Source organism: Ambystoma mexicanum, chromosome 1p (assembly GCF_040938575.1).
Source record: "Ambystoma mexicanum isolate Mex_15411 chromosome 1p, UKY_AmexF1_1, whole genome shotgun sequence".
In the NCBI taxonomy this organism is placed as follows: Eukaryota; Metazoa; Chordata; class Amphibia; order Caudata; family Ambystomatidae; genus Ambystoma; species Ambystoma mexicanum.
Window position 1 is genome coordinate 278171823 of NC_090921.1, and position 12987 is coordinate 278184809.

At 48.7% G+C, this 12987-nt stretch overlaps 1 protein-coding gene across 1 annotated transcript in view; it reads right to left on the reverse strand.

Moving 5' to 3' along the window:
• The window catches only part of PCSK4 (proprotein convertase subtilisin/kexin type 4), a 1746539-nt gene that overhangs the window by 101044 nt on the left and 1632508 nt on the right, over window positions 1–12987 (reverse strand). Inside the window, exon 12 of the mRNA XM_069646705.1 lies at window positions 3401–3580. Within this exon, the coding sequence (XP_069502806.1) occupies window positions 3401–3580 (180 nt within the window). The remainder of the gene's footprint in view (window positions 1–3400; window positions 3581–12987) is intronic.

Below are 12987 nucleotides of genomic sequence, written 5' to 3' on the forward strand. Positions count from 1 at the left end.
GTACTTGGCAGTTTGTTCGTTATTCAATATTCTTCCGTTTGGTCTCCAAACCTCAATCTTAGAGGTGTCTGTTCGACTGCTTATCGCAAATGTTCAATTCTCGCCCCCGGAGTTCCCCAGTACGAGTGTTCCCTTTTCCACACTCACCGGAGTTCGGCTGCTCCTCCGGGCATCTTCCTTCGTTTCTCTGGCTTCCATTTGCTTCCTGGGTATGCATTGGGAGTTCGAGTGAACCTCGCTGCAGCGGCCCACAGCAATTCAGAGTCCAGCGGGGAACACGCGGAATAGGGGGCTACAACCTTCTCATGGACCACTCGGGGCACAGTGCCACTCTAACCCCTCTGTAATTCACAGTTTCCTCTCCACCGGCCCCTCTCCAGCCTGCTTCTCGCCTCGCAGCTGCATCCTTCTCACCAGGCAGGTTTTCCTCTCCTCTCCTCTCCACCGGTCTTTCATTTTATGCATCTGTGGCCTCCCAATCGGTTGCAGGTGCAAGTCCTTTGCCTGACCACACTTACACCTATTAATGGAACATGCCTGACACTTGCAATAGTTTTCCTCCATAGTCCTCTTCCTCGCCTCAGTACCAAAGTGGTGAAATTGACTAGAAGTGTGCATTACTCCTAGTTGCCTCTTTCTCATCCCAGTCTTAAGGGCATATGATTGTGGGACAGCTGGTGTGTATGGAAGGGATGAAGACTGAACAATAGGGTGTATCAATCCCGGTTGTTTACTCCCTGGTTTGGTCTGGGTTTGATATGTCTTGGACTCCACAAAAGGAGTTGGAGGTGCGTTTACCTTGCCCTATAAAGAGGGTTATTTTGAAAGGAAGGAAAGGGGAGTGGTCAACAGTACCCTATTAAAGCTTCTGGGACTAAAGGTTCATTATGAAAAGGGAATGGGAACCTCCTTCTCTTCCCCAGATTTCCTCCACCCAGGTGATGATCCTCCACATATCCATCCCCAGGGTCGGGATCCAAAAGCGGTGGGCATTCCCAGGCCACCTGAGCAGAGTATTTTGGGGAGATGTGAGCACACCCTCAGGTTTCTCACAAGATAACATTCTGCAATATTTCAGCATTTGGGTTCCAGACCCCTCACTCAAGGTTATAGTGTCTCTCAATTAGGCCTTGTTCACTAACCTGCCAGGCCCAGTTTCTAATATACACATCTTCAATTCTCTCAGCATTCAGGTCCCAGACTCCTCACTCAGGTTTATAATGTCTCTCAATCAGGCCTGGGTCACTAGCCTGCCAGGCACTGTTTGACATACTCTCACCCTCATTAGTCTCCTCCTCAACTGAATCACTTGTCTCAGTTGCAGAGGAGCGTATGTGTGGCAGAAGCACTGGTTGGGTGTGAGGGTCTCTGACCCTCGAAGAGATAGGGTCTACCCTGAAAGGAAGCCACTATGTCCAGCAAAGGAAACCAGATGAGGCTAGGGATCCCCCCTCTGGTGTAGCCGAAACAACAAAAAACACTGGAGTTCACAATGCATTGTGTAGATATCCAATAATGGTCGCCGAACTAGGCGGAGGTCCGTAGTAGCAGCGGGAACAGAAGCAGAGCCAGGAGGACTCTGATGCAGCAGAAAACAAGTAGAAAGAGGGGCGACAGGAGGACAGAAGCAGAGAGCGCTGGCCGAAATGGGCGCGAATGGCAGGAGCATAGAGGAGCAGGAAAAGAGAAGCAATCTAGCGTATTACCAAAAGACAGAATGGAAGGGTTGCAACGCAGTGCCTGCGAGGTCCAAGACAACTATATACAGCTGGGCGATCACCATCTTGGAAAACACTAGAACGGCAACAGCCGTTCCATCCAGAATGTGCCGGAGCATCAATGGCGGATACTCCAGGAGTGCCACAACTTCCAGCGGGATCGAAGCATAACACATACAATGTTCACTGGGTTTCTTCCAAGTACTGGACGACTCAGTTTGATTATTTTCAATAATTGGTTTTATCCGGGGGAACTCACTTTTGCACCCAACTTGGTTTGATTTCTCACTAGGGATTTCACACAGTCCCCTATTTTGTATTTTGTAGGTCATTTTCCCATGAATTATCACAGTTTGATTTATAGATTCTTCCAACCCTAGTGGCTTGTTCCTTACCCCTGCTCCCCAGGCTGCTTCTCAATCCGGCTCCCAGTGTCACCAGGCTTCTCTCGTCAGCTCTTGGTCTCATCAGGCTTCTCTCTTCGGCTCTTGTTCTCTCTGGGCGTCTCTCACTGGCTCTTGCACTCCCCGGGTTTCTCTCGTTGGCTCTCGTCTTCTCCAGGCTTCTCTTGCCCCTTGAAGTCGTGCTGTGGCCCCTCAGCACTGGGTCCCTCACAGGTACAGCAGTACCTTCTACTGCTCGCAGCCTGGTACCTTCCACAGTGGTTTGCGGGTGTCAGCGACGTACTCCGCTCAGATGCATAGTTTGGCTGCTCTGCATCCCGATCTCCTTCGGTCCATCTTTTCCGCACGGCAGCTGCCTCTAGCTTGCGGTTCCTCCAGGGAGGATCATACAGCCAGAAAAGTCCTTCCTCTCTCTTTATCCTTGGCTGGCTCATGGGAGAGCTGGTCTTACTTTGGTTCCATGAGGAGCTCTTCATTCCTCCTTCCTTCTTCCTAGCGTCAGTATTTACAAAGCCATGATTTTTCTTATTCCCATAAACATGTCTACACTGCATGAAGTAATTATGAGCAGAAAGAAGGGTAACAGAGGATCGGAATGTTGTGGCTTTAAGAGTGTGTGCACATGTGGTTCTGGGGGTAGATGGGCAATTGTCATACCGCATTCACCTCTCCCACAGAAGAGGTCCCCCTCCTGGGAAGAAGTGAAGAAATCGAGGTATTCGTAATACCAAGCAGATAGATCATTGCTCCCCTGTGTTGAAGTCCAGCAGAGCACAAAACAAATATACTATCATGAACAGGCCAGCGTCAGTTAATGGCTGTTAAGTGTCACACAAAGCTATGTTAGAAGTAAAGAATTGGAAATGCTAGGCACAACTTTAAGTACTACTGTGGCAGCTGGAATTTCTCTCTGTGCTGACTCAAGTAGCAGGAATGTTGACGTTATAACCCAGCTGTAATAAGTGATTAGTTACAGCATTGATGTAATTTTCTTATTATAGGTAAGGTGAGTAACACTATTACACTGTAATAAGAAATTATATACATGCTTTTATACAGATAGTGCGGGCATCAATGTGTTCTATCGAGGTTTCATAGTTCTTGACGGTGGTCAGGGTAGGTGAGGATAGGTACACATTTGATAAGTCCTCAGATATGATATATGCATTGTCGTAGAGGAATCCCGGCAGAGCATGTTTATTAATTGTGCATGAGTTAAGAGTGGCAGTACATAGTCATGAAATGCCCTTAGGAGATGGCCCAGGAATCACATCTTACCTCAGCGCCACAAGCACAGACCTGGTTCCTCTTGGGCTGGTGAGTGACACCTCCATGTCCCCCCTTCGGCTGTAGCTGAGAGAGATTCTAGCCTGAACATGCTCCAGAGAGCGGATGAAGCCTTGAGATCTGGCACATGCAGAGACATTCTTCTGTATAATGAGCTTTGAAGTGATGGTCCTGCCATTAAACAGAAAGCTTTAGTGATGACTTGTATCTTCCTCACAGGACAGAGCCAAACAGAACAGTCAGTAGTGTACTCCATACCCCAAACTTCAGCACCCTTCGACCCTCAGGACTTCCCCTAAGTAAAGAATGAATATCAACCCGCAGTTTACACCACTTCCTCTGCGAACACTCACTTCCTCTGCGATCACTATCCAGATGACATACACCCACCTACAGAATTCTGCAACACTAAAAAACACTCTTCAGAGAATCAATTGTAGTTTCATCTTACTCAAGCCCCTATGACCACTCTCTTGAGAACAGAGAAACCATCAGCATATTTCCACCCCATGATCTCTTTCAAGAGAATATGGAACAACTTCATCTTACTCCAAATCCCATGACTACTGACTAGGAATTGTGAGAAACCTGAGGGCATCCTCACATCTACTCCCCTTGGATCCTCTGCACATGTGGCCAAACCTTCCCACATCTGTATGGGCTGTTATAAACCAGCTCCCTTCATTACTCCCCATTTGACACTTCACAGTACTGAGACGTAGAAGAGGCAATTAAGAACAATGAAGACCACACTAATTTACCACTCTGGTACTGCAACGATAAAGATGTCTGCTATGAGCTGTATAGGTCAGGCATGTCCTGTTGATTGTGGTCAGGCAGGGCTGATTGAACATCCAGAACTGCAGAGACAACAGGGAAACCTGTGCGTGGAACGGTGACTGAAGCAGCAGCAGGAAGACCAGTGCAATCATGGCGTAGGAGCTGGTGCTCCATGGAGCAAACCGAACGTTAAGAAGGGAGCTGTGTGAAGAGGCTGTCCCTTTTTATATGCTTTCAAGATGTTCGATCCCCTGTGTTGGGACGTCAACACAAGGGTGCCTGGGGGGCTGGAGTGGAACCCCTGATGTGAGGAGTCGAAGGCTGTACGATCCATGCTGCTGTGAAGCCTTTGAACATGACCAGTGAATTTCTAGCCAGTGAGAAACCTGGTGCGTGAGCGTTTAGTGGTTGCGTGTTTGAAAAAACAGATTTTCGAAGTCTCTGAAGGTTGTAAGTTCCGTTTGAAATGAACTAAGGAAATATTACATTACAGGCTGAATACAAATCATGTTTCCTGAATACCAAACTGATTGAAAATCTTAACAAGTGCAACCCGTGCCTATTGAATATCGAATTTAGTACAATCCATGTTTTCTTGAATACCGAACTGAATGAAAATCGTAACAGGTGCAAACCATGCCTATTGAATATTGAACTTGGTAAAATCCATTTTTTTTAATATACCGAACTGAATGAAAATCTTAACAACGCCAACACGTGCCAATTGAAGACTGTACTGAGTACAATCTATGTCTCTTGAATACCAAACAGAATGAAAACCTCACATAAAAGCAGAACTGTTACATGCTAGGTTTAGAAGTAAAACAGAACTTAAAATTCAAGTAAAATCATTAGATGCTGCACACCAAAATGAATGATACTTTACATACAAGTAAAACCAATATTGTATGGTATTGTATTTATTGATTTATAAAGCGCTTTACACCAAAGCGCTGTACAATTGAACAACTTAATACATAAAAACATAAACAATATAACAGTAGAAGCAAATTACAATATGAATCAGTCAACAAAACAGTAAGAAGAGCAATTAACTGAAGGGAATAGGGAGAATAGTGGAGTAGGACTGGGTGAGGGGGAGTGGTGATGAAGAGTAGGAGGAGGGAAGGGGAAAGGTGAGAGTGGGGAGGTAGGGGAGGGGAGGGAGATAGTCAAGGGTAAAGATAAAGGAGGGAGGGGAGGCAGGAAGGGGAAGGGGTTTGAAGGAGGAGAGTGGAGAAGGAGAGATTTGAGGGAGGTGCGGATTGAGGAGAATATATGTTATATATGTTATATACTCAAGTGAATGGAACCTTTAATATGGAAACAAAGAAAGGCAAATTGAATACCAGACTACATGAAAACTACATCTAACTGAACATGACATTGAAAGCAGAATTTACTAAAGCTTTGAAGATTATTCTAACACAGTCACAATTTCTGCATGGAAAATGCACCATAAACAGAAGGTACAGGTTTGGCAAAGAACTCTAAAAGAATAATGAATACTTTTTTGCTGCTGAGATTAATTCTTGGGGAGGGGAATCCTGAGACTTGAGACATTTATTGACTTGAGACCGGAGTCTCAAGGCTCTTTCTTACTTGGAACTTGGGGAATGGAACAACCTCGAGTATTGGTTAAAACTGTATCATCCTGAACTCAAAAGAGGTACATTTGAGCCTTTTTGGCTGGAACTGTTGGAAGAGGCTCAGAACATTATTGTGGAACTGTTTCTTTTGGTTGCTGACATCCATACACTTTGTATAGATTAGCCGTGATGGCAAGTATCGGTTTTGTACACAGACAGATTCTTTGACTCAGACTCTCCTTAGTTTTATTTAGGTCGGGAAATCCTGCCTGAGCATAGGGCGGTTCCATTAATAATGTCCCCGCAAAAATGTCTCCTGACAAAAAATTTGCATTTTTTTGCGGAGACATTATTACATTGAACATGCTGGGACACCCCCGCAACCCCCGAGCAGTGGACATCCCCTCAACCCGTCCCTATACATAATGTCCCCATATATTATGTTGCCAATGGCTTTTCCCGGTGACATTATGTATGGGGACATTATGTATGGGGACATTATTACCTGATACCGCATAGGGCAAGGTAGGCCTTACACCATCCTGACATTTAAGTTAATAAAAGTGGCTTGCTTAAATATTGAATCTGTTGTCTGTGTCTTGCTTCATGATGCCTTTACATAATGAAAACAAGTCCTCAGGATATTCCAGTCCCCATGAGCACTATACAGAGAACAATGACCAACCTTCAGGGTACTCGGCAGTCCATTATCACTATCCAGGAAACTATGAATAATATGTTCCATGTGTTTATAACGAATACATTAATAAAGAAAAAAACATAGTGCATTTTGTTCTCTTTTAATTTGGGGGTCCCCCCGAACCCTTGTTTCCCTAGCTTTATTACCCCTCCCCAAACCTCACCCCCATCCTTTACCCCATGCGCTATATATACTTTTAACCCAAAATTGCACATTTATTCGTTATTTATTTTTCGTTATTAAAGTTTTTCATTATTTGTATTTTGTTATATTCACTGTGTACCGAATAATCTGTCTCTTACTCCTACTGCAACAAATGCTCTCCAGGGAACTATGAGCAACATGCCGTTTGCTCTTAAAATATTGACCACTGGCCTAAATCCCATTCCTTATACGCCTGAATTCAGGTCCTCATAACACACATTGGGCCTCATTACAAGAATGCCGGTAAGAAATCTGAGCTTCTGGCATCCCAGGGCCACTGTGTCCCGCAACCCGTGATGCCGGAATCCCCGGATGATTACGTGTTGTCGTGCACGCGCATTCTGGCATGCCGGAAACAGCGGTAGCGACATGCCAGAAACACCATCAAAACCCCCCAAAAATGCCAACACCGGCATCCTCAGTGCCAGAGACTCAATCCGGCAACGCGGTCCCCGGAGCCACCGGTAACAGCGGTCCCGCAAATACTGTGAACTGAAATAAAGTGATCGCCGGAACAGGAAATCGGCCAGCGGGCCATTAACAAGACACTCCATTGCAATCCTGAAAGCACTGACGACATTACCCCTCCTGACCACAGAAACTCCACTTTGACCATTACATCAAGAGTCTGTGAGACCCGAAAGCGCAAGACACGTTTCAGTGAGGCATGGTTGAACATGCTAGCGGACACCATTGTCCAGCATGCTGCAGAGCTCTTCTCAAACGACCAGCACAGGCAGACCCAGCTGTGCAAGGAGAGCATCTGGGAGAAGGTGGCCCAGAAGGTCTCTGCAGTTGGCACAACCCCCTGCACAGTGCCAGACTGCCACAAGAGGTGGAAAGACCACTGATTGTGGGTGTGCAACCTCCTCTTGGCCCACCACAGACAGGGCATGGCCACAGGTGGCAGGAGCGCATCCCCAATACGCCTGCTGACCTGGGAGGAGACGTGCAGCAGTGTTCTGCACCTCAAGGCCATCAAAGGGGTCGGTGCTGCGGAGGCCGGAGCCGGGACTACTTAAGAGGCTGGTGAATACATGTAACCCCAATGTAATGTCAATCTCCCTGCCCACCCTGCACCCACTACTGTACTAAAATATGACATTAATGTCAAGTGCATGGTCCACAACACCAAAAAAACCTGCATGACCCCCCAAAGAGACCAGCATCCTGGGTGCATACACCGACATACACCCGGTCCCCCTGAACATGACACATACCACTGATACACCTAGAACACAGCAGAGGCACCCTGTACTGCCAACATAAGATGCTTCCGCTTCCACACAGACACACATCACCCTGCCACAGCTTAATGCATGTGTGCCCGCTATGCTTCTGCTGGCACAAAGTCACATCAGTGCTAAGCCTCATCTCCACCCACAAATGACCAGCGTCACACACAAAAACAACATGCGACTCACTCCTCCCAGCAAGCCCGACCCATGAGAATAAATGGCCACCTATCCCTGTAAGTGTGACAGGCAGCAGGCACATGCCGACCCCATCCATACCACACCACACCCCTCCCCAACCCAACAACCCACAGCATTAAGGTCCCACCCCTAACTCCGTACCCAGCAATTTTCAGTACACCACGACAGTATCTACGGCACACCACTCTACCATGCACGAACATCACACATCCACCCACACAGTACACACGACACAAGCATGTGTGCACCATGCCATGTACCCCGCCATGTCCCCGACACAGCACAGGCACAACCAAGATAATGCATGCATCTCTGCCTCAACATTCCACACTGTTCACTGACAACCTGCCTTTGTGACTCACTCAGGCACATTATCTGACAATGAAGAGGCTAAGCCAAGCACCTCAAGGGGCACCAGCCGTCGACACAGCAGGACCCAACAGACCACTACCACCACCTCCACCCAGGAAACCACAGGCTCAATAGGCACAACTGCCACTGCCACCCCAGCTGCACCCATCCAGCCAGCACTGGTCACCCTAGCTGCACCCGTTGAGGCAGCAGCAGTCACCCCAGCTGCACCCGTTGAGGCAGCACTGGTCGCCCCAGCTTCACCCTTCCAGGCAGTAACAGTCGCCCCAGCTGCACCCATCCAGACAGCACTGGTCGTCCCAGCTGCACCCATCCAGCCAGCATCGGTCACCCCAGCTGCACCCATCCAGGCAGCACCAGTCGCTCCAGCTGCACTCATCTAGGCAGCACCGTTCACCCCAGCTGCACCCATGGGGGCAGCCCCAGCTGCTGCAGTACCACCACCACCACATGGACATGTGTCCAGTGCAGAGGACATAGCAGACGACGGTGAAGTGGACACAGGGAAGACTACCGACCACAGCACTGATGAGCCGCTGCTATTCAGTCCCATGGCCCCAATGAGCCCACAACGCCCACCCTTCCCCAGTGTGAGGGAAATGGATGACACACTCAGGCGCATGGAGGAACGCTAGGATGCCTTGACTGCCCTATTGCAGCAGCACCTCCAGGAGGCGCAATTGATGCGGGAGAGTGTGCAGGATAGTGGGCGTCAGAATGCTTGTGCACTTGGCCGTTCTATGCCTTTACTGGTAATGTGGGTGGAGGGAAGGATATACTCTGAAGAGAGGTGTAAATGTGGTTCAGTAGCAACCCAAACAGTGAAGAATTGCAGTCGAAAATAAAGGATTGTCCATCAAGGTTCTATAAAATATATATTTTAATAAAACACACCATGTACAATAATAACTAACCAGAAAACACTGTGAAACCCCCACTCCTGTAGAAGGAACACAGAATATGCAAAGATAGAATAGATGCAGTACTCTGGCCAATGAGGCAGGGGGAGAAAAGGCAATTAAAAGACCACAATGTTCATAAAGGATAATATCCTGAGCTTGCAAAAGGGATTAAAATGACTGATCTAGTCTATATGGCCCAACGATGGACCAGGGGGCAGATATCAGTCAGTAATACCATTGCAAACGTCTTGGCGGTTCAACGGCGTCGAACCAAGCTTTTCACCGTCATTCACGGGTTCTGTTCGGTGCAAGGATGCGGCAGTCGCGATGGTCCGCAGGGAAGCAGGCGTCGAGTCGGATTCGAACAGAAGGTAGCTGCCATCTCAAGGCATCTACGTGAGCTCTGTGAATAGGGTGGTCATCAGGTCTGGTCGGTGGTCGAGGTTTGGTGGAGGATGAGCTGGTACCAAGATGTGCAGGCAAGTCGATGCTCAGAGGTCGCTGTTCGGGGGACCAGGATCAGATTGATCAACTTACAGGAGCGGCGATGAAGATGCTTGTGCTTCGAACGGCAAGGCAGCAGTACTTCATTCGTTCAAGCCGAGGCAACAATCGCTTCAGCTGGTGCGGTGGCAAACATAGTCCGACAGCAACAGCAGTTCAGAGAGCGATGAATGCCTAAGGCATTTTTTAAGGGTCCTGGAGGTTCGCTCGTCGTCGAACACGCTCGATTCATGGCACACAGCAGGTCAACGTCAAAAGCACATAGAACTTGGCTGTTCTGGCTTTCATGAGCTGTGAGTCCCACTCCAGGGTCTCAAAGGCCAAATGTAGTCTTTCTCAGGGCTCCCAAACACAGGGGAGGTTGCCACACACCATCAGGGGTCCTACATCACAGTGAAGTTCCAAGCAACAGGGTTGCTGGCAGAGATGTCCACTGGTGATTGTACTAAAGCAAGCCTGCTTTAGGGGTCAAATCCCTGCTCTTGAAATGAGTGGACTTTGCCCTTCTAACATGACACCAAAAGTGCTTGGGCTACAGGAAGGGAAGGGGTAGGTAAGAGAGAGGAAGAGAGAAACAAGACGGCAGGATCTTCCTCATACTGTAAATATGTCTCCCTGGCTTTAGTAAACCCACCCCTTCCCTTCTCAATAGGATCCAAAAAGTTTACAAATGCAGCATCTTGGTGCCAGGCCCAGCCCTTTCCGAATGGTGTGCCTTTGGATTCCTGTTCACAAGCTAGCTTCCTGTGTAGTGGCTGTCCCTGGGGAAAGGGTGTTATCTGCTTTACAACGGAACAAATAGAGGCAATACCCAAAGGCTACAGTCCTGCCAGCGGTCAGGGGGAGTCTTGTCTGTAACAAATGAACATCACCTTCCACAGCTGAGCTTGGCTCACAGGAGCCAACATGTGTATGATAACAAATGGGAGGTGGCAGTAATGATCATAAGTAGTGCAATGTCCCATGCAGGGACACAGGAGTGCATAGCTTAAATGCAGCAACTGTGCTGCAGAGGCTTGGCTGTCACTGCAGTTGTCAAAGGGGCAGCTCTGATCCTCTGAACCTGCTCTCTGCCACTGGTAGAGGAGGTGCTGCAATCAGGACACTGATGCAGCAGGCCACAGATACACACTATGCTTTTGGCATGCAGCTTATAAAGGGGAATCTAATCAGCAGAGTACCCTTTCAGAGATGGAAATACCTGTAATAAACCCTGATGGGCGCGAGCATTACCTGGCCCAGTAATTCCCGGGCCAGTTAGACGCCAGAGAAAAGCCACCAATTATTCTCTTCGATATCTGGATGAATCTCTCATCCATGCCATTGGTTTGTGGATGGTATTCGGAGGAGAATGTGTAAGCAACTTCACATTCCTTTCATGTTGCCTGCATATGGTTAGAAATTAAGTTTGTCCCCCTATCAGGCAACTTCCAGCAGGGCTCTGCAACTTACTTGTCAGTCACAGTTCTAAGTGAGATGGCCTCAGGATGTCTTGTGGCATAGCCAACTACCACTAAGATTAACCTATTGCTGGAGTGTGATGAATTACCATCTGGCAAGTGTGTGAAAGCCCTTGCTTTTTTGATTTTTATTAAATATTAGTACACAGCGTGGGGTATGGTTATGAGCTCCCAGCCAATTAGAAGGCACAGAACAGGGGTATTACTGCATGGTAAAAACCCGCTCCAAGACTCCTTAGAGATGGAGGCTGCCATCGTCCCCCGCCGCGACCCAGGTAAGTGCACCCCCGTGTCCCCTCCTCCCACCCCTATTTTCCACATATTTAACTCCTCCCCACCCTACTTACCTGCCGCTCCCTTCTCCCGGGCTGGCTTCAGGAACACTAGGTTTCCCGGAGCATTGCTGACGAACCCATGGCTGACATGGAAAGGGAGAAGGCCATGGCGACCATCTGGTTTTGTAGTTTTCTTTCAAGATGAGAAACAGCAAACACGCCACTTCTAAACTTTAATAAAAAACACTATTAGTATCCTGGTAAGGGTGCAGGCGTTTGCTGGGGGGTCCTGGTGTCCTGGAGTCTCTCTTCACTGCTGCTGCTACTCTAAGCCCCGCCCCGGCAGGACTTATACGGCGGGCTGAAGCCCGCGGGTGCAAGGACGCAGGCGTTTGCTGCGGAGTCCTAGTGTCCTGGAGTCTCTTTTGACTGCTGATGTTACTCTAAGCATTGACCCGGCAAGGACTTATGCGGCAGGCTGAAGCCCGCGAGGGTGGAAGCCTGCGGGTGCAAGAGCGTGGGTGTTTTCTCCCGCCTGGTTGTTCGTCCCCTGCTGGAGTGGAGCACCAACAAGCGCAAGTGGTCAAGTGCAGCAGCCCATGGAAACGATCTCCTTGTAGTGAGGTGAGACTATCTTCTGGATCTGAATTCTAAAGCATTTTCTCGACTAGGTGTGCATGATGGTTGGCCTCACTCCTGGTCCTACCATGGAAATGGCTGGTGTTACGGAAGGAGGGGGCCTTTCTTCCCCCTTTTCCCCCCTCTTCCTTTCCAAGTTTACCCTCCTATCGAACTTACATGGCCCCCCTGTTTTCATTGGTGTTCCGGAAACCAATTATGGGGCGATGAACGAGGGGGCGCCTCTCACACAAAGTGCCAGGGCATGTGCAGGGAAGTGGAGTTCCCATTGGGAGCTCTGATGTGGATGGAGCACCCGCTCAACCTTCTACGGACATTGTCTGTGACCTAGAGGGGGCCTGGGGAGCATATACCAAGTTACTCTGCACATACGGCCCTCAGGTGGGGCCCACACCACGGCCATCTGGGATTACCTGTGGATTTGCTTCAAAGCCACTTCTTGCTCCCGGTATGGCCAGCACCTTTCTGGATGAACCTGTGCCCGCTGTTGACTTGTTAACCCCTGGACGGCGGTGGGTCTAGACTGTGTGGCCACCGCTGACCTCCTGGCTACCCTGGCCAATGGCTGCGAAAAGATTTCTATGGAAATTGCAAATCTGACTGGAGGTTGTGTTCCATCGGCCTTACTTTTGGCCCCATCTCTGGCGCTGGTCCCTCCTTACCCACCTTCTGGTCCAAACCCCGACAATACAGTCTTGCAGACGACAATGGTCCCTC